The following is a 25,524-nucleotide window of genomic DNA, read 5'->3' on the forward strand; positions in this document are numbered from 1 at the left end:
CGTCGTCCTGGCTGCAGCTAAGATTAATCGCTTCGGCTATGTTGCGACGATATCGGCGCAACGTAGTTTGATGATAACTAGCGACACGTTTCTGAGAGATAAGACGTCGTGACACCGTGTCCGCGCTCGTTTTCAGATATTTCAGCCGGTAATGATTTACGGTCAGTGAGCTAATTAATCGTTATAGTTATCTGTAAAATCGAATACAATCGATTTCCGGTTGAGTCTGTCGACCCGCATTTCGATTTGCGTATTAATTTCACGGCGTCATATTTATTTATATATTCTGATTTAAATTTAGATTTTTACAGCTTTTTTTAATAGAATAATCCACGGAGTAATGTATTTGCCGTACCAAAAAAACTCGTAACAAATTTTTTTACGTCTGATTAAAGTCTTGAATTGTTTTTCGGTTTTCCTAACTTACCTCCTGGCCGCGGGGTAGCCACCCGGCGGTAACGGAACGTCGGTGCGTGGGGGGCACGAACGACTCACACAATGAATGGTATTCGCCCCAGGGCCGTACCGATATACACGTTCACCAACAATGTAGCCAGGCACCGGCTCTATCCACGCTATGCTAATATCAAGGACCCGTGTGCGCACACAATGCCGGCTCGTGTAATATTTGGCGACGTCAATAACCCAAAATAAATACCCTTTTGTATCGTACTTCGGGTGCTCCCGGCGCTGCCGCTGCTCCACCTGAAACCGCGCGCTCCCGTTTCGTGGCTGGATGCGTGTCGCTCACGTCTTCGAGCGCGTCAAGATCCTCGAACGGGTATTAGTGTCTTTGGTATAGACTGAGAAATGCGGAGAGACATATATCACTAAATATTGTTAATGTTTTTAGACATTAAGAATATATAGAAAGATTTTTCGTCGTGATATTTAGAATTAAAAATTTTAACAACGTCTTTTTCGAAAGAATCAACCATTTCACGTGAAAGCGAAGGAAGAAAGGATTGCGTCTGATCTAATGGAAGGCCATCACCGTCGTCGCTGTCGCCGTCGAGTTTCTCGCGAAACAAAGATTACCGCAGCGATCTCTCGCCTACGAGACGAAATCCGCAATAAAGAACACCTGGTCCCGCGGGTGGCGGATCCTTCGTGCGAGGGTCGACCTTTCTTGGTAGACGCGTGTCCACGCATCGTCACACCTGCTTACGCAAAGCCTCGTCCGCGTACGCTGCTTCCAGGTCTTCGTGGCGCGTCGCCCTTCGCTTCTCTCTTCTCAGATACGTTTCTTCGTGTCCGTCGTCGCGAGTCGTCTCGTCGCCGTGTACCTCGTCACGGACCGAATCTTTCCGAATGCTCCGCAAAGGGAAACCATAAAAATGTGAGGGCACGCTGAGAACATGACTTAACGCATTGCATGGACACATTAGATATATGTCACGAACAGACTGCAGAAATTGGGATTTTTGTATTTCTTCTTCGTCTATCTATTCCTTTTTTGTGTTTTAATTATTTAGCAATAGATCTTCATTTTCGAGATAATTTAGACATTGCAAAAGGCAAACTAGAATATAAAATTTATTAGCATATAATTTCGTTTTTCGTAGAAAATGTTAAAATAAAAGAATAGGTTTTTTGGCTTAGTGTAAAAATGTGACGTCATAGTGTTATCGAAAAATAATAATAATTATCCTTATCGTAGTTCCTGCATTTTCGCATGTTTTCAATGTGAAGTAAGTTGCCTTGAGATGTGCAAAGTACAAACCGATATACATTAAGGTGGATGCCACCGAATATGGAAGTACTTTAGTCTAAGTTCCGCTTTCCTAATTGATCTTAATCGTCCTTCTAATTGAACGTCGAATTTCTAAGCGCTAAGAGGATCTCGTTTTCTACAAGGAACTGCGTGATATCGAGTACTAAGGTCCTATACCTTCGTCAGTGAGTCCCCGTCGATTTCTGGTTAAATCCGCCGCGCACGAGCTCCGTCCTACGGACCAACGAACCAGAGCGGACTTATCGGGATCGGGATGAAGAATATTGGCTCGCGGCGGGGGTGATTCGTACTGCCCTTCTATCGGCTACCGGGCCCCCCGAATTTCGGTCCCACGCACCTGGGTACCCCGGCAAGAGCCGCGACGGGGAACTTTTGTCATGGTAATACCCTGCCGCTACCCTTTCACCCCACCTCGTCCCGCGCCACCGAGGTCACCTCTCAAGCCCCTCCAACCCTCCCTTACCCTCCCCCGATCTATTCCCGTTGTGCTGAACGACCAGGTGTTCGGTCCTTATGCCTGGAGGAGTTCCTCGAGACCCTCCTGTCATCCGATCAGGGAGGGAGGGATTTCTCCTGACCCACGACTTCGACGGCGAGATGGGAACCTCGACAAAGAGGGAGGACCAGCGGAAGAGTTGGCTCGCGCCTATATAGATGGGCATATTACCCTCGAGAGCTTGCTCATAAGCTTACGCGTGTTAGTAGCATATGCTCGGCGTACTTTATTAATTATTTGAGTACTCAATTCAAAAATGTGAAATCCGTATGTTGTTTTCATTTAAATATAGTACAGATTAAATATGCCGTTGCTAAGAAATGATTTAAATAGATATTTAGTATACAAAGATATACAGTAAAATATTAGATATACATGTAGCAGCATATTAAAAACATGTCTTTATGGTCACCGTCTTTTTTTTATCCGTTATTGTAAATAGCGTGTCTAACAATGCACGATATAGAAGTTGTATTTCTCTATACTTCAAATGGTTTAAAAAATATATTGAAAGTCCGTTATCTCCGTTTCGACTTTACGTCGATGTGGAGCATTGTAGCAATAGCAAGATATTGGAACGTCTCGTTATCTCTTGGAAAGTAGAAAGAAAAATGTGTCAGGTATCCTGACATGAAGTGATGTCGGCATATCGGGATCATAGGTTGATATCGACGTTACGCACAACGTATCGACGACGCGTTATCTCGTCCCGGAGAAACGCGCAACCTGTTGAAGAGTCGTACGAGGAAGACTCGTACATACGTGGAATCTCGACGACGAGCAAGGACGTGCGTGACAAGCGCGCGCCGTGTCGCGAAAAGCGTTCTGTAACGGTAGTTCCTCGTGCGTCGATCTGTCGATACCTTTTCAACTTTTCGATTGGTAAGCATCGTCACGCTGCCAACACCTCTTCCGCTATCTGACTGCGTCGTCTCTGCCATGTCAAGGCGCCCCAATATCGGCACGATTGCCTGTCGTCATCGTCTTTGCATCGCAAACGATGCCATTTTCGTTGCTGCACAGAGCTGTAGCCGCGTATAAATAATTTGTGCATAGATTGGCTATTAGATTTTATGAGATTTTTACAAGCGAGAAATTTAGTATGATTTTTTAAAGAAGAGTAGTTTTTTTTTTAGAGAAAAAAAGAGACTTTGTAGGTGTACCATACGAAGTCTCTTCTTCTCTAAAAAAGATAAGATAACTTTCTAGTCAAAGAAAATATACTCTGTTCTCTTTCTGCTTTCTCTTGAAACTACATAAATTTCTGAATTGACCTTTTTTAAAGGCTGCAATTTGTCCGCCGTTTGAATTGCGACAGTTTGATTAAATTAAGGCGGACAACCCTTTCGGCAACCCCCTTCGACGTTTTACTTTACCCCTACGATTCTTCTATTTACGCCTTTATTTGAATTCTTATCGTATAATCCAGAACGTGATCTTTGCTTGTTACAATTATTCACTCTTTTCCCCAGAGGAAATCAGAGTTAACACAGGGTAATGGGATGAAAATTCGGGGAGGTAGCGATCTCTTTCATCGTCTACGTCCAATTTGTTGGAATAATAGCTTTTATTAGACGAAAATTGGAGGAACGCGATGGATAGCGAAATGCAAAAGCGATTTTGCGATTCTTAATATTATTATTTCGAGGGGAACTACCTTGGGAACACAAGTTATTATAACAAATTAGCTTCTTTTTAAAATCTTCATTTTGTGTTATAATATTATATTTACAGTATACCTGTACAGTATATGTGCAATTCTAACGACATCAACATGCCATATTTCCCTGTATTTGGTTGCCGGTTGCAGCCGGCTCGGCCATCTATGACGCGGAACATCGATCTTCGCATTTATACACCCGGTAGCATCTGGGGAACGGGCAGTCTTTAGGTGGAGTTAGCTGTAGGGCAGAGAGAAGGCAGGCGTCGCGGTAGCAGAGTTAGCTCCTACTGGCTCCTAATTGGGAGACCGGCAACTAACTCTCTTAATTACCGCCTCTACTTCCTCGCCTCTCCTCCGTCGGCCTCCGCTTCTCGTGGCACCTCCTCGTTCTCGTCCGTCTGTCTCCACCTCCTCCGACCTGCCGCCTTCCGTCCTTTCTGCCCTCCTTCCACCCTTTCTTCGTTCGTTCTCGCGTTCCCTCTTTCTTTCCGTTTCTCGCCCTCTTTTCAGATTCAGGCCTGAAAGCTCTGAGAAAAGTTCCGTCGACTTAATTACACGGAATAATCCTCGGGGGTGCGAAGCCTGCCTTGCCTGCCTGCCTGCCTGCCTGCCTGCCTGAGCCCGAGTCTACTTGCGCATTAAGAAATTTTCTGAAGCATCGCGAAAGCTTCTTTTTTCGGGTCGACTAATTCCGCCGCCTTCCTTACGTCGTCGCGTCCTATTCGTGACACTTGTGACATTACGTAAGAATAAAAGAATTGTCAATCCTTTCGCTTAGTCACGCAGATTATCTGCGCGACTCGCTATTATTTTTTCCAAAAGATAGACGCGTAACGATAGAAACGTGGGAACGAAGTATATTTTTTTAAAGAAGTACGACGAAGTTTCTTGCATGCATCTGGGTCACACGAGACGTGTGAATTCCCTGTCACCAGAAGTCGTAAAGCTCTCGTTATCCGTCATTGTTGTAGAAAACGGAATGATGTGCGACGAACGAACGGGAGCGTTGGTGTTGATCCCTGTGTATCTCCAGGTGCCGCCGACATCTTCATCGGCGTTTCTAACAGCGGGAAGCCGACTGATTTTGCTTTGATTCCGGATCGCCCATAGAATCTAGATTCCTACTGTTAGGAAAACACGCAAGGAACACGCGGTAATATTTCTGTTCTGTGTTTGGAATAGAGACTCGCATCAGATATTGTTCGTAGAAGTTTAGGAATCGCCGTATATTGCTTCCTCCTGGTTGAAAATGTCAGCAATTTGTGGCATGCATATTGTTCTGAGTAAAGAGGCGACGTTAGGTCGAAGTAAAAATGAAGTACATCTAGACGTAGAGATATTTTTACAGAGATATTTTTATGTATTACATACATGTATGTAATACATATCTCATATAATACATATGAGATATGTATTACATATATGTATTCGAAAGTGTTTTTAAATATCTAAAAGTGAGGACTGTCTTTATCTAGTGCTCTCTTGAGTTTGGTAAATAGCAGAGAAGTTCTCTTCTATCTTCTCTAGTGTATCTTTTATCATATATCTTCTCTCGTTCTCTCTCGCTCTTTTTCTCTTCCTCCGACCTCCGCGGGGTCGACAATAGGCTGCAGTAGTTCTCATTTGATTAATAACCCGTCCACAATGAGCACTCCCAGTGGCTCTCAGTTGATTAACGATCTCCGGAGAACGTCAATGCCGATAGCCGTTCCGCGATCTATAACGAATGGCCGACAACCTCGTGATCTAGTCCGCTGGAAATCCGACGCGTCGAAATCGATACTACGCAAGAATTCGCATTCTTCCACTTTGCCTTCGAGACGATTTATAATCTTTCAGTTTAAAATTATACGTAATATACGCAAGCACGTGCACGATATTTCAATCTTTTACAGAGATTATATCGCGCAGATAAAATTGAGAATGTAATAACTGTAGTAAATGAAAACGAGAATAATTGTTAAAAAATAGAATTGTTCTTTAGTAAGTAATTTGTATAAGATTGGTTGTGTTCAGTTTCTGATAGTGATTCGGATATCTCACGAATAATCAGGTCGGACATGACAGTACAATCTTGCAGGAGTCGCGTTAGCTTTTATACGTCTATTATTAGGGGCGTCAGCAGTAAGATCATCTCTCTGGGCCGTAAACGTGTTAGCGAAGAATGCCACTTTCGTTTAAGCGGGCTACATAACAAAACCGTGGCAGATGGATAGCAATGGTGCGTGTGCCGGGGCTCGGATTTTAGGCAAACGAGGCAGTTACAGGCGTTTGCATAATTTAATATGCTGCAAACGAGTTCTTGCTACCTGTGTTTATGCAGCAATAAAATCTGAAAGGATCAGGTGCTTTGTCCTGGACCGCGCAGCGTTTTGTGCTTGACGTCGTTGACCCTGTCTTCTTCGCCATTACCAGCCGCGGGCGAAGCGCGCGCAACAAAGAGATCAGCTGTCAGATAAACAGCCAAGAGAAAATTTGTGTTGCCAATAAAGGCGGCGACGCGCATGCCTCGTTCCTTGCGAGCGGCCGACTAAGAGCGGGCGAGAGAAAGAGAGGAGAGAGACGTGGAAAGGCGGACGTAGGCAGAGAGAGAGAGAGAGAATTGGACAGGAGAGATAATCCGTGCGAAAACGCGATATTGTCTTGGGAAGTTGTGGTATCTTTAATTGAAAGTGAATCACGCGCGTAACACTGTTTCATATGTTTCTCGCGTGATTTTTCCGTGAGGCATACGTTCGGTTAAAATGCACCCCGCTCGGCGATGTACAATTACGGATATTTAAGAAAAATATTTGTCAATCTTTTCCGCGCGGCAGTAATCCTGGTACTTTTGACACGTCGAATATTGCCTTGTACAGAGAGACGAATCTCGTCCCTCTTTCTCCCCGGTCTAAAATGGCGGAGCGTATCTTATGTCGTGGGAACCTTTTTGCCAACTGGAGCACGACTGGGCCTGCGGAGGGCTCGTCGGAATCCGAGCAGGTAGCCCTCGCACGCGCAGGGTCGTCTTAGGCTTGTGAGAAAAATCGTTTGGCTTGTTGGTAGATTTGCGATGGCGTCTCGCCCATTCTCGGATTTGCTCCGAGAATACGAACCGCGTTGCCTCTCGATATTCCATCGAACTCCTCGATAATACGCATCGAAAAATATCGTATGACGTAGAAATAAGATTTCGCGGCTGGATGACTTTTTAAATATCCTAGTTTTGCTGCAGTTTTTATTTTATCTTTTATTTGTATTATTTCTTTTATACTATAAATGTGTCTTAGATTTTTGTGGTATAATAATAATGAGAGGAAACAGTTATTTTTGAAGAATAAGAAAAAATTTATTTAAAGTCAATAAAAATTTTTCCGACGGCATTTTTCATAAATGAAAGAGTTGCAGCTTCGTAGCAGTCTCTAGATGGGACATATTCTATAGAGGCAGTGCGCGGAATGAGCAAAATGAGAAAATATGTTTGTGTAAGTCGCTGTGCTTGTGTAAGTCGGATGCACATCTCTCGGGACGAAAGAAACAAGCAGTTAACACCGCGAAGTCTCATTAATGCCACGATAGAAAAAAAAGGAACAATAAGAATCGAGGTGTCGGAGGGGTTTAGTCGGCGAATAACGTGATAATCCCCCGATAGGTATAACGCGGCTGCTGAATTTCCGAGGGAATATTGTTGGCAATTCTGCGCGAGCTAGACAATAAATTGGTTTTGCGCGTCGAGACAATCGTTACGACAATTAGCAGCGCCGTCACTAATTTCGACTAATTAACGCGAGGAGAAAAGTCCCGAAACACTGGCATCGCGCGAGTATCGATGCACCGCTGGTGACATTGCTCGTTAAAATGTCGACACGGATGACTGAATCCATTTAATGGCTTCTAATTAATGGATGCATCGTTTATTTGGAAGGACTTTGGTTCCAACGGAACGCGGATTTGGCTTTGCAATTTTTTCCTTAAATGTATAATTATTTCTTTATTGTATGTGTTAAGTACGAACGTTATACATCGCGTAAATAGCGAGAAAATTAATCACAACGTAGGAGTTGGAGGGAAATGCCTTAATTGATATCCGGAGATAATAGAACGGTAGAATGACGCGTTGAAATATTCGGTGGAAATTGAATATCGGCGACGAGAAATTATGCAATACACGGGGATGACCGGAGAAATCGGTTTTGCGTACACAATCATGTTAATAAATACCACAGAGGCCGTCCCAGCGCTAATTAATGCAGATACGCACGTGATTATGTAGAATTTGCGTTATGTGACGCGCTGATGGTAATACTAATGCGGCTCGTTTCTATATTTTGGTAGGGTAATAAAAGAAAACTGCTAATATTACGGTAATGGACTCGTTTGCAATTGGCCACGCTATGTTTTGTGGTGTCTTTGTCTGATAATTGAATTGCACAGCAGGAAATCGTATTGTAAATTACCCTTGCCCGCTTTTGTAAAATGATATTTGCAGTGAAAACCTCACATCTTAAAAACTGCTGTTAAAACTTATAATTGCTGTTAAAAGCCTTAATCACGCATACACATATATGTTTACGTATATTCCTCTATTTGAAGGTTTCATGAAATTCTTATCTTCGGTGAAATTATTCTATAGATTTAATAAGAGACTCTTATTCGCGAATATTGAGAATAAGTGAGCGACAATCGGTCTGGCATATACATGCTAGCTGGAGGTCGGATATCAGTAGCGACGTCGAAAATTTCCGGTATGGGGAAGGACGAGGACGGCGAAATAACAGGCAAAAGTAGAAGAAGAGACGAGGAAAGAAATAGACGAAATGCAAATGTACCGCGCGAGGGTGGCGGCATCGGTTGCGGCGGGGGCGGGCGGCATAGGGGGAGGATGCTTAAATTTCCGATATTTTAACCGCGCGGCTTACTCGTGCAACAAGTCCTTTCTCCTCGGTTGCCTCTGAAAGCGCGCGCCTAAGTAATTTCGGTTACGCCATCATCCGGTTCGCGGCTTCCGCGCGCGCGCGCCATGGCAGTCAGTTCTCCGGTTTCTCTGATACGGTCCTCCCTTTTTTTTTTAATCTTTAACTGCACACATATACGTTCGTCTATTCGTCTTGAATTTCTTTCCACTCCCTCGATTATTTACATTATGTCCTCAGGCATGCTTCTCGTTCCTTCGGAAACAGTGTCTACTTGAGTCCGGTTTCTCTGATATGGTCCTTTTCTTTTTTTTCATCTTTAACTCCGCATATACATATGCTCGTCTATTTGTTCTGATATTCCCCCTCGAGCTTATCGCCACTATGTCCGCAGACATGCTTCGCGTTATTTTGGAAACAGTATCTACTTAAGACATCCATTTTAGAAGAGCTAGGAATTGCTATACTGATTAAAAAAATTAACAAATTTATTATGTAATTCTATTTATATGTTATGTATTTGTGTATCGAAGTGCTATTTGTCATATACTAATCACGTATATTTTCTTGCAATATTGCTCATTTTTCTATTAAACATTCCTCTAGGTAATATCTTTTGTGTGGAAAATCTGAAATGTTAAAAATATCTTTATATAATGACACTGTATATAATTATTTAAACGGGACTTATTATTAGCAGATTATGGTTAAGTAACATCACGTTTACTTGTTAATATTTCGCACATCAAAATTCATCGATGTTTTATGCTTCGATTAGCTTGCTCATTATTAAATTAAATTTTGATGCATAAATGTTCAATGTGACCGTATTTTGTGTACACGCAGAATCTCGAGTTCGCGCATGATGATCTTGTAATTTGCTGTTATCATGAGGTTCGCATTGGAGAACGGTTTCCGACGAGGAGGCCGTGCGGTTGCGAGGCGTGAACTTCTCGACGATGCATTCTACCGAGTGGGAATACCGTGGACTTCGTTTTTTTTTCTCTGTCGACCGCCTCCTTTCTTCCCCGCTGAACCCCTCGCGCCGTAAACTCGTGCACTTCGTCGGATGGATTCGTTGCGGCTGCATTAGCGAAATAACTTGCCGCGCCGCGACGCGCCGGACACGTATTCACTTCGCGGTTCTCTCGAACGATCTTTTCTTCGTCCGGACGTGACTGGTCCTGCAAGTTTCGACACGCGCCTTCCTCACGGACAAATGTGGAGTAGGAGACGTTTTACTCTTTGATGCCTAGCTTGACATATGCGAGACGGCTCTAATATCCGAATGCAATTAAAATACTATAAAGGTATAATATATTAAATCAACAAAAACCATTATTAAATACCAAAATAATTAAATTAGGAAACTCAAGAAAAATAAAATAAAATATATTTTGCCGAAAACTTAAACAGTTCTTCGTTTGTTTCATTGCCGTAAAAGGTCTTGCTATTTCTTTAGAAGCAAAATTATAATTTTGAAAAAAAAATAATAATAAATTTTGTATTAAAGTTTTATTTTAATTTGGAGTTAAGTAAATGTCTCTTTTTTTCTCTACTCTTTTACATGCAAACTTGATAAGTTTCGGTACGCTTGATGTGATACAAAGCTAGATTCTACTTTCGCAATATATATCCTCCAGGAATATATCCATGTAAGGCCGTGGTATTTGCGTATAGCAAAGCCTTTGGCAATGGCCCTCTTCTCGATCGCGATCCCGGGAAGTTTCAAGTAGTTTGGCAGAACGCGCAACGTGGTGTAGGGAGACATGGCCTCTCGACCGATCGCAATTATCCTTAAACATCGCGCCGCAACTGCATCTGTTCCCTTTTACGAACCCTCACGGTCGCGCTTGTGAGCGTATGTATGCGGAATCGGAGAATTGCGAGGAAGAAAGAGAGAAAGAGAGGGAGAGCGAGCGACGTGGTTGCTGAGAACTTTGCCGAGAATTCGTGAAACTTGAGCTTTCGACGATTAATCCGAGTGTGCAAGTTGGTAATCGAGGGTGGATATACGACGAATGGTGTAAAAACGCACTTGCTCATACTCGTTCGCAAAGTATTCGATAAGGAAATAACGGAGGGAAATATGTTACATCTAGTAATATTTTATTTTATTATAAAATTTCAAGTAATAGGATAAAACCGACATATATATTAATAAAATCTTTGATATTTTTCTCATAAATTACATAAATTAAAAAAATTGTAATCAAGTTAGAACCTCACAACGGTGATGGTGTAGATTTTCCCTGCTATAGAATGCCGAGGATTGAACTACTTTTACTAAAAATAATCGAAGCCCTGTATTCTGATTACGTCTCAAATTAGCCCAATTTTCAAAATAACAGGGGATTATACCTTTATGATTCATAATTGATATCTTTACGGCGTGGACTTACCGTGGCAACGGCGATCGATCTCGGGCTATCTTTGAGACGGGCAGGTACCGTTGGTAAAGTGATCGGATATGCTGGCCAAAATCTGCAACAGCGATAGCAAACGTTTGCCGTTGCCAATCAAGCTCACATAATGCCGCCTCGTCTACTGTACGGTCAAACAGCCTATGGGGATTTCATGGTACGCCGTAGCGCGCATACCAATCCGCGTGCGCGTGTTTTAAGTGTACGTACGCGATACAAGTACATACAAAGCGATGTGAAGCCGCGGATGTAGGCTCACGCGCGTCCATCGCCGGTGCCGATACACACGGTGCACACGTGTGTACGTAGGTCCAATATTTTGCCAGGGCCAGGCCACGTTTGGCATACGCTCGATATACCGCGGCGCAGATTGGATTTGAAGTTTATAGGGCGGAAATTCTTCGGGGACCGGACTACCCCCGAGGGACGAGGCTGCGCAAACTTTGCGCGCGGGGCGACCAGCGAAAATGACCGCGTGGAAACGAAATTAGGTGCCGTCAATTGTAGCCGTTTGTTTTAAAAGCGTTGTAAGTTTCAAAGGATTCTGCTCCAATACGTGATATTGTTTCGCCTTTAATCTGCTCAATAAAGTTGAATGAGCTTAAAACTCAACAAATTCTTACTATATAATATATGAATTAATTAGTATTCTGATATTAATTTAAAAAATTTCGTAACTATTAAAAAAGTAGATATTTATATTTAAATGTTTTTAACGCATATGATAATCTTTTTAGAATATTGAGAGACGTTCAACTTTTGCACTCGACTCTTGTGCTACTTTTATACCGGTTTCAATTTCGCAACGCCCTGGCTTGATATTTTCGTGTAACAGTTTGATCGACATACTTTAATCAAACGTCGTAATCCCCGCGTGATTTCGTTCACGAGCGACTCAGCTCGAGCAAGCGGGTCGGCGAGCGGGTCTTTTTAGTAGCGCGACGACATTAGAGGCCGCTAATATTTCACCCAATTATTCGACGCTTAGGCCAGGAATCCCGTCTTCGGCACGTCAAGGACCCCGGGCCGGGCGGTCGTAAGAAAAAGCAGTGAAGAAACACAACGAGACAAGAAGGGGGGGGGGGGAGAAAGAAAAGAAAAGAGAGAAAAAAGGAGAACCGCGATGACGACGAGAACCACCACCAGCACCTCTCGGCGAGAGGCGGGGGCGACGAATTAGAGATGCAGAGCCACGTTCGCGGTCATCGGGGATATTAAGCCGAATCCCTTAGCTTGATGGATGAAACGGGAGTTACGTTAGTATCCAGTATCCGGCGGTGTCCGTGCCCATGCATCATCAATAACTCTCCTGACTCTTTCACCTTGGCCTCTCTTCTCTCGCCTCCTCTCATCTCGCCTCACCTTGCTTCGCCTCCGCCTTGCCTCATTTCGCCTAGCCTCGCGCGCATGTTCCTCTCTCGCGGCGCGGGCGCGGCGGAGAGAGGATTCGTGACTTCGTTTTTCAATGTAACACTCGACGAATCATTGAACGCAGTCTACAATCCTGCTAAAGCTCTAGGCGAAACTTCTTTGGAAATGTCATTTTAGACGGTGTCTTCTTTTTCCAAAAATGTGTGCATGCATACAAATCCATCCTTGCCCAATATTATTTATTCTCCGTTCTTTCATCGAAAGTGACATGAATTGCCAGCGGTATCGACTTATCCGAATAGGGTTTCTCCCTGCGCTCTCGTAAATCACAAGTGCAGCGAGCGAAATTAACGAAGCTGAGAACGCGCGAAACCGGTCGGAAAATCGACGAAAACAAAACAATCGCGCGCGCGGAGCAGCGCGCGAGGAGACGCGAATGAACGGCCTCGTTCCCGGGTGTTCTCCCGAATGATTTCGAGAACGGGCGTATGCACATGGCACAGCGGTATAATTACGGATCGTATGTATCAGACACGCAATCAAGAATGAATTATCGCGGAACCACGCCTCCTGCCAGCGCTTAACCGGGCACAACAATGCCGGCGCATCACGAGCAGCGACCCGGCTGTCGATGATGTGTGCTAATAGTCCCCTGTGGCTTTCGCTCACAGTATCCAGGTCCCGTGACACGCTTTTTCTTTCTCGCGGATTTGCGTCTCTTAGCGTTACCGAGGATCCACGCGAATCTCATCGTCGCTGACGAAAATTAACGCCAACACGAAAATCACAGGTCTCGCACATTCAATGGAAACTTCGCGTGGGGGTGGTTCGCTCTTTGTGAAAGTTTTAAGGTACTTAACAACAATGATAACAATAATAATTATTATAATCATATTGTTATTAGTTCTCCTACATACTTAATGATAACGATATTACGTTCGTTACATGATTAAATTTGCACCGTCGCGACATAATATGCTTTTATTTAGTATTAGGCTGTTTTAATATCCATAATTTAATTTATTAACGTATCATGATTTAATAAAGCCACTTCATAATGTACTAAATGCCTTGAATTTTACATGTCGAGTGCGCGCCGCGATTTTGACGTAACGCATGGCCGAACAAACGCTTGTACATGAAATATAATCTCATTTAACGCACGGTTGTCACAATATAGGACGATGAGCTTGTTCTATCTTAACATATATAACGTATATGCAGGTAGTATGCATGACGTTGCACACTTTTCCCGGAGAAATATTTTAAATAAATGAACGAGAGATTCTAGATATCAGATTCTAGATACAATTTTTTTATATAAACATGCCGTAAATGAGAAAGAGAAGATTTTACAAGATATTGGTATTAGAATAGGATCGCATTCATAATTCTACATAATTAAGAATATTTTAGGAGTGCAAAAAAACACAGAAACGCATTAATGTATTAAGAAAACGATCCATTATTTCTTATGGAATTTTTAAATCATGAGCGATAGTGGAATAACTGCAAATTTTCACGTAATCCGGAATAGATTCGAATTTATCTTCGCACATTCTCCGAATCGTTCACCTGCCGACGTCGTGGGGTATTTCTACAATAGTTCGAAAGGAATGATATGGATTTCGTGGTAGCCAAAGAGCTCGAATAATCAATTTCGTTCCTCTTTCGCTACACCCCACCACCCACTCTTGTCGCAGCTTTTTTTCCCCATCATCTGGAACGTTGCCGGATGACCCATGGCGGTCTCGACCCATAAAAGCCGAAATAACTCTCGGACCGGACCCCCTTCGACTCGACGGCGGACAATAACGAAGAAGAGGAAGAAGGTCGGGGTGGACGGGAGGGTGCCGACAACGTAGAGGAACCAAAGGGGGGTGGTGGAGGGCTCCTGTAATAAATTCGCAATTTCCTTATTACGGGTAATGCTCCGGTCGGTGGATGCGCTCGCATAAATATCCCGAGTTCCGGTGATCCCGTGACTTCCGGTCAGCCGCAATGACTTACGCCGGGTCGCGACAGACGAAGAAGGGTGAGAGAGAGAGAGAGAGGACGAGGGGGCAGAATCGCTCGGTCGCCGGCCAACGAGCCAACCATTCACCCCGACCATCCCCCCCCGCGCCGGCTAACGTTCCGTGTGCTCGTTCGCGAAAGAGGGCGACGCTCGCGATGGAATTTGTCCCCGGCCTCGGTTCCGCCCTCGGATGACCACTGATAAATTTAGTAGACTTCTCTCTTTCTGGTCCGGCGCGGTTTCCTCTGTCGCGCTCGCTCGTATCCGGTTGCCCGCGCGCGCGCGCGCACGCTCGCTCCTCATTTCCCGCGCCACTTCGTCCTTCACCTTTCTCCCTTTCTCCCATTCCGTTCTCTCGCCATTTTGTCGAAACAGAACGGGTTCTAGACGATTTTGCTGGATTTGAATATTATCGATGAATATATCCAAAATAGATATACGTATATGTGCTATAATTTATTTATATAAAAATTTCTCGTCTTGATCTCGTCAAATCTTTTTGCGTTCTAACTTAAATGACAACTGACTATAAATTCATTAAATAGTTTGTTATCTAAAGAAAAGAAATTTGCGACTAGCAGCACGAAGGTATTCCAAACTAACGGCAATTATGTGCAATAATGCAAAGAACAAAATATTCATCCGACCAGCCACGTCGATTATAAATGCGCGAGACGACGCGGCTGCCGAGTGCGACACGGCTATTAAATTATTCCAAGCGGCCCGGCGCTTTTCCATAAAACTCGGATATATTCGTGTACGCGTATCTTTTCCCGATGTGCCGACGATGTGCCGCAATCTGTTTCGTTTATCGCGGCCACCAGCCCGGGCGCGAAATCGAGGATCGTTTCGCCCTCGAGAGACACGACGCTTTCCGGCTTTCCGCTCCTAAGTATCCGGTGAAATGACTTTTTTCCTCCGCGAGATCCTGGCTGTTAACCCGCGTCGGAGACGGTGTCGGAGAAAGCGGGTCTTACGCTCCAATAAAACAAGCAATATCGCGGTGTCCCGGGCGCCCGAAGGGGGGTCCTGCCGAGGTTATCCTGCTGCCGCCTGGGGTTCGAGGGGAGACTCGCGAGACGGAGAGGGAAAGAAAGAGACAGAATAAGAGAGAGCATCGTATATTGCTCTCGGATCATCGCGCCTGCATCGCATTAACGGGGGTGATATCACCCTTTTGCACACCCACGTGGACGCGCGCGTGCGCGTATATTCTTCTTTGTACAATACGGACCGAGCGAGAATGATGACGTACGGAACGCGTACGCACTACGTGGCGGACTTCCGTTCAATGGGGTCTCTTTGTGTCGCCCGTCGAAATGCGGGCTTAAAAAGGCTGCATGCCCGAAAGGTGAAATAAGTTGGAATATCCGAATGTGGTGTCACGCCACAGCACGATTAGTATTCGCGATCCGGACGCGAACGTCACTTCATTATTTACGGAGCTGACGCAAGAATCCATTGGGTGTTTGACGATAATTAACTGTAGTTAAGGAGCGTAACACTTGTGAGAAATAATTAAAAAAAAAAAGAAATTAAAGCCAATTTGTCAACAAATTTTTTATTGAAAATTTGATTTACATAATGTATTTACTTATTCATCCATTGTCAAAATCTAGAACATTAAAGTTAGGGATAAATTTTTTAAAGATTTAGTGTGTAAAACGCGCGCCGGTACGAGGATATTCGCTTGGTGATGATAAATTCAAGAATTTAAAGTACAGTCAAGGGAAATTGACAAAACCTGATGATCGAACAATTCGGATCAGACTCATTATTGGCCACGAGCTGAATGTCGTGCGAAACAGTTGGGACGCGTTGTCGCGACGCGTCTCATTAAAGGATCCTGTCGTGCAATCGATCTATACGCGTTCCGCGAAGCGATAAATGCCGCCGACACACAGGGACAATCGCGTTGACGTACCACGAGCATTGATACCTTCGGGGTTTGGTTGCCAGGAAGGAAGGAAGGCGGACTGGAGAGCGACGCGGCGGGCGTAGCGATAAAGACCCGATCACGCGTGTAACGCGCGGATTATTAATCGCGGAATAATTTGACGCCCCGGCGACAGAGCCGGCGGCCCGTTCTACGCGCCCTTCTCTCCTCTCTACACCGCCTCCTTCGTCGCTCCGTCCTTCTTCGCCGACCTTCCGCATCGGTTGGTGTCGTGCCGAGTTATCGGCCTCGCAGATTTGCGCTAATGTGTCTTCCGATAGTTCATAACATCGGAATGACGGGAGAGGGATAGAGATCCCGCAAGTTCTCTGTTCCCGTCACCGTCGATTCACAGTACCGTAAACTCGTAAGCTTATCTGCCTTACTTTGAATCTTTCCAGGACCTCGAGGAGGTCCACTAGCGCCCCGCTGTCCGCATTTCTTTTCTTGCGAACCGATAACAATCCAATCAATTTTTGATAATTTTTATCGAAGTATTTTTTTAGTTTTATATTATATCAGATTATTAAGCTGTTAATTCTGTTTTTGTTTTTAAGGAACCATTTTTAATGAGCGATAGATTAGCCATAGTTTACGATCAGAGTGAAAAAAAAAAAACGAATGAAATTAGCAGTTGACTCTTGATACCAAGTTGGATCTTCATACAGCATTTAACGCGATATTAATCAAACATTTTTAGTGATATCGATGAAACGTACAGCTCCCTTAAGAGATATTTGAGAATAGGGATTTACCCGCACGAAACGAGTTACGTCGCGGTATAATCGCGCCTTTGAAAAACGCGAACTTTGGTCCCGCGGACCGTCCGTCGAACGCTGAAGCGCGTGAAGGAGAAGGTCCTCGACAATCGACCGAAATTCGTAATACGAGCGCGCGAAGTGAGCGGGCGAGTAAGCAGGCGAACGCGCGGAGTAGCTTATGTTTAATGGAAGCTTTCTCTCATCGTCTTTTCGCGTCTTCTTCCCGTTCCTCTCTCGCGTACCCGCGAGGCGTTGTTGGTGGCAACGACGTTGACGCGAGATGGTGGTGGTTGTAGCGGTGGACACGTCATTTATCTTTCACCCTACTACCCACCGCCTCCCTATGCCCGCGTGTCCGCGTTCTCTACCTCTCTTCGCCTCCTACCTCCTACAGCAGCTTCACCGCGTGGCGCCATCTTGGGCACTCCCACTATCTCCTCCTCTTCGTCCCTCTTTCCTTCTTTCCCGCTCAGGCTCTGTCGTCGTCGTCTCGATCGCGAGAGGAAACCGGGACTCGCTTCCCCCCTTTCCTCCGCCGCTGTGTTTCTCTTTGTTTCTCCTATTTTTCGTCTCCTTCCTCAGTGCCTCCATTCTGCTCTCCCGCTCTATCCGCCCATATCTCTCCTTGTCTCTCTTTGCCCTCTATTCTCTTTCTTCTTTCATTACTTCTCCATCTTAACCGACTGGTCTAGAATAGGTCTAGAATATTTCGGCAATTATTCCAGTAGGTTTCACGTCTGTTTCTTCGTCCTGAAACATATTTTATATGCTTAGATTATTCGCTCTTTTTCTTTTGTGTGTGTGTGTGTGTGTGTGTGTGTGTGTGTGTGTTTGTGTGTGTGTGTGCCTCTGTATCATTATTCCAACATCAATAAATCTAATTGTGAAAAGCCAGTTAATGAATATAATTTTGCGAAGGTTTCCTCCTTTACCCTAGCGTTTGATTGCAGGTCGATAGAAGGGATGTGAACATAAGTAGAGATGGCTGATTTAATAGCTGTCTTTCTAAAGACATTGAACCCTAAAGTTTGAATTCATTTAATTGCTCGTAATTAATATATAATTTTCTGTCCGGATTACACGGATTGAGATGCTGCTATAATAGTATTAAACAGTAGTTGCTTAGATGAGTGACGAAAATCAATTTTCAAGAAAAACGCAGCATCTTCGTCCTTCCGATCGTTAATGTCATTGTAGTCTCGATCAAGCAAGCAGACATCAAAGTTCCGTGTCGTGGAGTCCCTCTAAAGATCGTTAAAAGCGCCATCGACTGGATGCGGCCGCTTCGACGTGCAATTATAGGACGTCCTATTTCCTTTTTTTCCCTCGTTTTTTAATCGGCTTCGAACACGAGGTTACCGTTAATTACGAGCGTGCAGGCACAGAGAGCACTACGAATTTCGAATTACCCGTGGATAGGCTTTGTTCTTCGCTTTGCCATTGTGGCGCACTCCCCAATCCACATCGGCACCAACCCTACCGTCACCATCGTCGCCCCAACCACCCCCGACGGCGGCAGCTTCAAAACCATCCGCTACCTACCGGCAAGCGGGACGCAAACGAACTTTCGGGGTGACCATTGTCGATCGCACGGATGCGATGCACGGTTTTTTTTTATTTGCGTATACGTTATACACGCTCGCGGTATGCATCTACGCGGGTAGGATTAAATGACGATTGTGTGTTATGATCGTTAACAGGTATCGAGTATGCGGATCGTTATGATTAACTGGCACACACTATCCTATTTTACCTGTCGGCTACGAAAAATAAAGCGAATATTATCCTTCTTAAATATATTTAAAGATTTAATATTAGTATTTCTTGATTATTACAACAATATGTATTTGTTCATATTATTCACGAATTTTGCCGTAAATAAGCTTGAAGAAAAAGCAAAAAATAATATAAATATTTTGCGCGTTCGAATCATCAATCATTATCCAATCAAGTAAAATATTTCTCGATAAAGAAGTTTTTTTTTCCTAACTCTCCTTTCTTTCAAAAAATTAGTAACAATTTGAAAGATCATGCTGTATTAATTAAATCTTTGGAGATCAGAATGAATCGCGGCGATACCGATGCAAACGTGACGTCAACTTTCTTAACTTCTAAATTAATTGTCTGGCAAATTGGTGGATTATTATCTTATCGCGCCTGTGGATATTTACAATATCGAGTCTGACTTAACCGTTGACGAAATCTATCGCGGCCTGGCGGCAATTACCCGCGCTTTTGTCCGATCTGACGTAGCAGCGGAATCGACTGCTCGGTATCAGGGAGCGGGCTTCGACGGGTCTACTGAGTTTTCCGAGTCCGAGCACGTAGCCCAGGGCCCTCTCGTGGAATATTAGCTTGGTAGCGGATTCGAGCCCGCATAGGGTCGAGCTTGCGAACGACAGACGTGCATACCGTATTAAGCCCGCGGGGACTTTGCCCGACTACATGCACGACGCGTACCGAGCCCACGTTGCTATACAGGGTATGAGACACTCGCGCGCGCAGTTCCTGCGAAGTGCGACCGTCAGAATCCAACCTCGGAAGAACGGCGATTACTTCAGTATCGAGAGATAGCCCTCGAGCTTTACTAGAGCTAGAAAAAATGTCGGGCCCCAACTATTCTGTCATATAGAGCAATTTCGCGTATTAAGTAGTCTTGGAATTATCTAGCCTGAAAAATTTGTTAATAAAAAAAATTTTTCGAGAGCATTTGAAAACTAGAAGAGTCTTCTTTATTTTTTTACAAACTGATTTCTGATATACCGTATACATATACGTTTCGGTGGCAAAACGAAAGTACAAGACAAGCACGCGTGGACGTAAAATTGTCCGCACGACGCTTCCGCGTATCGGTACGCGCTTGGCAAATACTTTGGTATTCATGAATCCTGGTATTCGCCCACGGGATATGTACGCTCGGTCTGCTACGGGGTTCAGTCGGTCCAGGCGGAAAACTCTGGACGATCCTGCTCGAAAGCCAATTCTTTTCCCGTCATACTCACAAAGTTTCAAATATATAAATCTAAGATTACAAGAAAAAGTATTAAAAAATAGTTACACAAATCTTCGTGTAAAAGGAAGAGAAGAGGAATGAGATTTTAACCCTCGGTCAATTCTGACCCATAGCAAAGTTTCTCTTGTATGTGTTGCAAAACAAATTTTTACATGAAAATTTTCTTTGGATTGTTTTCTTTGAATTCACGCGAGTTGCCTTATCGCTTAAAACAGAATAGCGGAAGGCTTAAGTTACAAGACTCCTTGAGCCTCACAATCTAAAATCTAAACAAAACAGAATCAAGGCATAGGTCACGAGTGACCCCGTCTTCCGAGGGTTAGCATCCGCCTTACTTCTCGTTTCTTTGATTGTTTGACGATCGTATCTTTTTTCCCCTCTCGCCACGGTTGTGACAATTCCGCGGGAAATATGTAAAGCAAAATGTCGGCAATTTGCTCCGCTCTCTTTCCTCGCGGCGTTTCGCGACGTTGTCTTCGTTTGGGAGATACATCCAGGGATCCCCCCGGCAGGAGACTTACGTACATCCACGCTGGATTTACGCGCGATATATTTGTTTTAAAGTCCCGGATTCTCGTGTTTCGCATCCGCCGCTCATCCCTTCGGCAGTATGACTTCGCCGTTTTCGTCCCGGGCTTTGCCGTACCCCTCCTACTGCTATCCTTCCTTCTCGTCGGTCTGCTGTTCCTCTTTCTCATGTATTTATGAGGGCGGGATGGCAGAAAGGGGAGGGAACACACGCGCAGGAGTTATGGCCCGAATAAGTGCTCTCGACCTGGAACAGAGGTTCTCAATGGAAGACGGAAATAGTATTAGAATCTTCTAAAAAAATGAAAGAAAGAAAAATAAAGTAAAATTGAAAGAGAAATGAGAAAAATGTTTAGAACATTGAAGATAGGCAATTGTAAATAAGAATAGCATTATGCATCGTCCTAAAATAATATCCATTATTTTTTTTAATTAGGAAAATAATAAGTCGAAACGTGTCGTCCAATTTTTTTGTGATTTTAGATAAGTTCCAAATTTCTTTATTTGGATAAATAAGTTTCTCTCTCGAGAACTGATTATAGAACAAAATCTTAATTTTCATGTGTTTGTCATTGTCAAACGTGACAGTCCGAGAAGGCTGAGTCGTTTCGAAGTTGCACGTGATTTCGAGAACTTCGTCTGCCGAATTTGATCGCTGTGTTTAATTCACTCGGTTGAATGTTCACGGGATCATGATAGGACTTCGCGATCGCCTTTGATGTCGATCGTCAGAGTACGAAGACCCGCCATTGTCAAGATTGTTGGCGAAGCTCATGCCGACGAGCGTGGGGGGATGGAAAAGGTGCCGCTAAGGTATGGGCGAGGCTTCGCGACAGTTTCGGCGTTCATTAAGCGCGAAGAGACACCGGTACGCGCGAGATGAGGGGCGCCATTGAAAACCGACTTACACGAACCATGGCTTCGCTATGTCATTATTTCGAGCAACGGGAAACGTTACGGGAGGAAGAGTCGGGAGATTTATTGCGTTTCGCGTTGCAAGCTCCGCGAAGAATGTACGACTGTGGAAAGCAGCTGGCGTCTCGCGCTCGTGCGAGCAAGCGGAGTAATATCGACAGTTGAATGGCCGTGAGCGGAAACGCCCTTACGTCGGAAGCGCGTTTTTTGAGGTGTTCGAAGCAGGGAGATCCGGCAACGAATTCTGAAATTCGGCAGAACGCGATCTAGTAGCTTACGCGATAAAAAGTATATACCTGACAAAATTATTGCCTGCAATCTATTTAATTTACTTAATTAACGAAATATTAAATTGCAAATTAAATTGCAAATAATTAATGATTATGTTAATGAAATTATGTTAATGAAATTCAAAATGATAGAGAAAAAATAGACCATGAATATTTCTCGGAGAATATAAAACTAAGAGAAAACGCGATAATTCTCAAATATTTTTCAGAAATTATACTAGTTTCTCGTATAATCATGTCGAAGATGTGCACCTCAAGGAATATCTTTCTTATTACAAAGTGAAGTCGCAGAGAAAAGAAAAATTAAGTAGAAGCGACGTTACCAGCCGTATTGTCGGCATTGGCCAATTACCTTCCTTTTCCGCTGCGCTCTTTCCTTATCACTCGAATTTTCTGTCTAACCGTAGATAGATGGGGATGGAGAAGATGGTATGGGGAGAGGGAGGAAGGCGCAGAGGAGGTCGCCAAGGGACAGGGAAATGGATGAGGAATAGAGTTCGCTCGCTTCGCCTCCCGTTTACTTGCCAGTACTTATTCGCTTTGCCCGTCGAGCGTCGTCTCCTCATTCAGCCAAAGTCTAATTAAAGTGCAGCTGCAAGTTAAATTAAAACACGATAATGTTGCCGTGAGAGAGGGAGAGAGGGAGAGAGAGAGAGAGAGAGAGGGTGAAAAAGAAGGGGAGAGGAATTTACCCGCTGTCGCGCACCCTTTCCTTCTTCTTCTTTCCCCGGTGACCGAACTTAAGCAGTCGCGCTCCAATCGTCCCGCACCATTTACGAGCTTCTCGAAGAAGTTTGGCCGCGAGTTGTTAAACACCCGACCCGACTTTCGGTCGGGCGCTGCTTCGCACGTGTTTCTCTTACATAAATAAGTAACGGCTTCGGAAGAAACTAATCGTGCAATATCTATAAATGCTATATCAGATATATTTCACATAAGTGAGAAAAAAAATTTAATGCAGGCGCTTTGTGGCATCCGAGAAAATAATTCATAAATTTTAATTTCAATGTCATTGGAAGTTTCCCGCTGATAATTATAAATCAGTTCTTTTGATCTGTACGAGTCTGTAATGAATATTTCTAATAATAGCACGACGATGTCAATGATTTTTAATTTAACAATAAAATTGTTCAATAAGGAACATCTTCGATCATATGATAATTAACAAGGATACCACGTACAATTGTAGAATGTAATTTTCCGATATTCTAGGGAGATATTTTTGGAGGATATATCTAGATTTTTCTCATCAATAATTTGCGAAGTCGTCCAATCGGTTGTAGGGACATCGGACAGCTCATGTATCACGTCGGGACAAGAAAAATCGTCGAAGGTCGACGACGTTCCGTGGGCGTGGAGGGAAGTAAATCGCTGGCAAGGTGGCAAGGAACGGGGTGCGTCGGAACTGGCGGCATTGTGGTCGGAGATAGAGATGGCTATCGGGTCGCGCCGCGCGGTAATTGCCAGGAACTACGGGGGGAAATTAAAGCTGCCCCGGTCTTCCGGCGGCCCATTGTCGGGACTCGCGACACTGTTCCCGGTACCGTTCTATTTATCAGAAACGACCGCCGAATGGAGGGTTTCGGCTGATAGGCTCCGTGTCACTGTGTCACCGGAATCGAAATGCCGCCGGTATTTCTCTGCTTTTTGCAAGCCTCTTTGATTTTGTCTTTCGCGATTTTACACAAATAATACTTACGCACGCATTGTGAAATTTCGTCCATGGGTGTGCGATTGGATGATAAGATTCGTAGTATGCGATTAGAGATTACCGGAAGGAATTTGGATTGATAATTTTGATTTTTATTTTTTTTACAATTTGCGCTGATAATGTGACACTTTGTATCTGTATCTGCTGACATTGCGATTATATGTGAACGATAATAGATACCTTTTGACTTATTTTGCTACAGATTATCAAATAAGATTATTTTTATCATAAATTTTTTATCTGAATTGGAAGTGACAAAACAGCGAGTGTGTATGTGTGTGTGATTTGTCGTATGATGGGGATTACATTGACATGGAAGTTGCAAGAAAACGATCATACGTATTATCAGATTTATTAAAATATCTTAGCAAACTAATCTACTCGTACAAATATAATAATAATAATAGTTTTAGTGAAGCAATTTGCTCTTCGTACTTGTCACTATTTTCAGCTATCTTCCGAAATCGATGGTCATCCATGCACAAATGTCTCCATGATTTTTACATTTGGGTATTTGTACATTTTTCGAGCGAAGGGGGGCCTGCGAGGGAGGATCGCATTTCTATCCTTATCGAAAAAAAATCTCCGTGGAAAGGACAATGGGCCTTCTTTTTATATTTGCATCTGTAAGATAACTCGCAACCACACTTGTGACACCATCTATTTTTGAAAATTAGCCTCGAATAGTTTGCCAAGTTTTTTGTTGTTTTTATTTGTTCCTCGGTTACAGGCAACCAGCTTCGTTTGGTGGTTGACACGTTTTTGTTCTGGAGCTAAAGTGTAGACCACCACTGCAGTCTGTGGAGTACCAATCAGGAGTATAACATGTATAATACTTTCCGCAGTCACATTCGTGAGCTCTTCTATCGCCGTTTATGCAGTGTTGAGGTGGAGTTTCAGTTGGCGTTGGTGTAGTTATCGGCGGACCACCTGGACATCTTCCACCATCCCTGTTCGGAACGCATTCCTGACATGTGCGGCTGAAGCACCCCGAACCGGGGTAACAACTACGCAAGTTCCCTACACCATTTATGCAGTCATAGTACTGATAGCAATTGTTGTTGGGTAGGCCTATTTTAGACTGGCCCGGTAATGTTCCATTTCGGTATCTTTGGGGACAACTGGCGCAACCGGCCTGCCATGGCCAATCGCAGACTTGCAGGAGTCTATTGTAGTGCAGTCTCGTTATTGGATCTCCTTCGGTCATTAAGGGACATTTTTGCAAAACAGGTCTACCCACAGCGCACTTATAAAACAGCGTGCAATCGGTTTCGTGTGGGAGGTTGGTCGTGGTGTTATGTTCATTTCGCTCTGGGTATGGACATATTTTGGGAATGTTTGCGTAGGTGTCTTCCTTCGGATCAGATGGCTCAGGTTCGATGTCCGCGGCGTTCACGGCCCAAGATGCCAGGAAGGCGATGGCGATTACGTATATTCCTATGCCGAACAAAAATCACATCATTCAAATGTTAATCGCGATACGATCGAATCGTGATCTAGCCGGCTTTTATTACAACCGACTAGATGTCAATTATTTGTATAAATTTGGATTGCTAAAAATTTCTAGCACACAGCGTATAAATATCGTTTTACTTTAATCGACGGTTCTATTATATAAGTTTTTCAACACTCACCCTTCATCGCCTATCCTTTATTCAACCCGAACTTAAGAAACGTATCGCTCGTCCTATTAACACCTCTTCGATTCGTTTAAATATGTGACTGGCCGAATTTAGGCGGATCGGCTTTTATAAATATGCATCACGTTATCGC

General features: G+C 43.9%; 2 protein-coding genes across 8 annotated transcripts in view; one reads left to right on the forward strand and one right to left on the reverse strand.

Annotated features, from left to right (window-relative positions):
- The window catches only part of Soxn (SRY-box transcription factor soxNeuro), a 283,767-nt gene that overhangs the window by 81,962 nt on the left and 176,281 nt on the right, over positions 1-25,524 (forward strand). The window lies entirely within an intron of this gene.
- LOC139777182 (uncharacterized) lies at positions 24,087-25,472 on the reverse strand. Its single transcript, XM_071714819.1, has 2 exons — positions 25,386-25,472; positions 24,087-25,188 (listed from the first exon to the last, which is right to left on the reverse strand). Exons 1-2 carry the CDS (start codon positions 25,390-25,392, stop codon positions 24,476-24,478), a joined length of 720 nt encoding a protein of 239 aa, XP_071570920.1. The 5' UTR covers positions 25,393-25,472; the 3' UTR covers positions 24,087-24,475.

This window comes from Temnothorax nylanderi, unplaced genomic scaffold (assembly GCF_030848795.1).
Source record: "Temnothorax nylanderi isolate EJ_2023f unplaced genomic scaffold, tnyl_v1.0 TNYL_tig0001_pilon, whole genome shotgun sequence".
Classification (NCBI taxonomy): domain Eukaryota; kingdom Metazoa; phylum Arthropoda; class Insecta; order Hymenoptera; family Formicidae; genus Temnothorax; species Temnothorax nylanderi.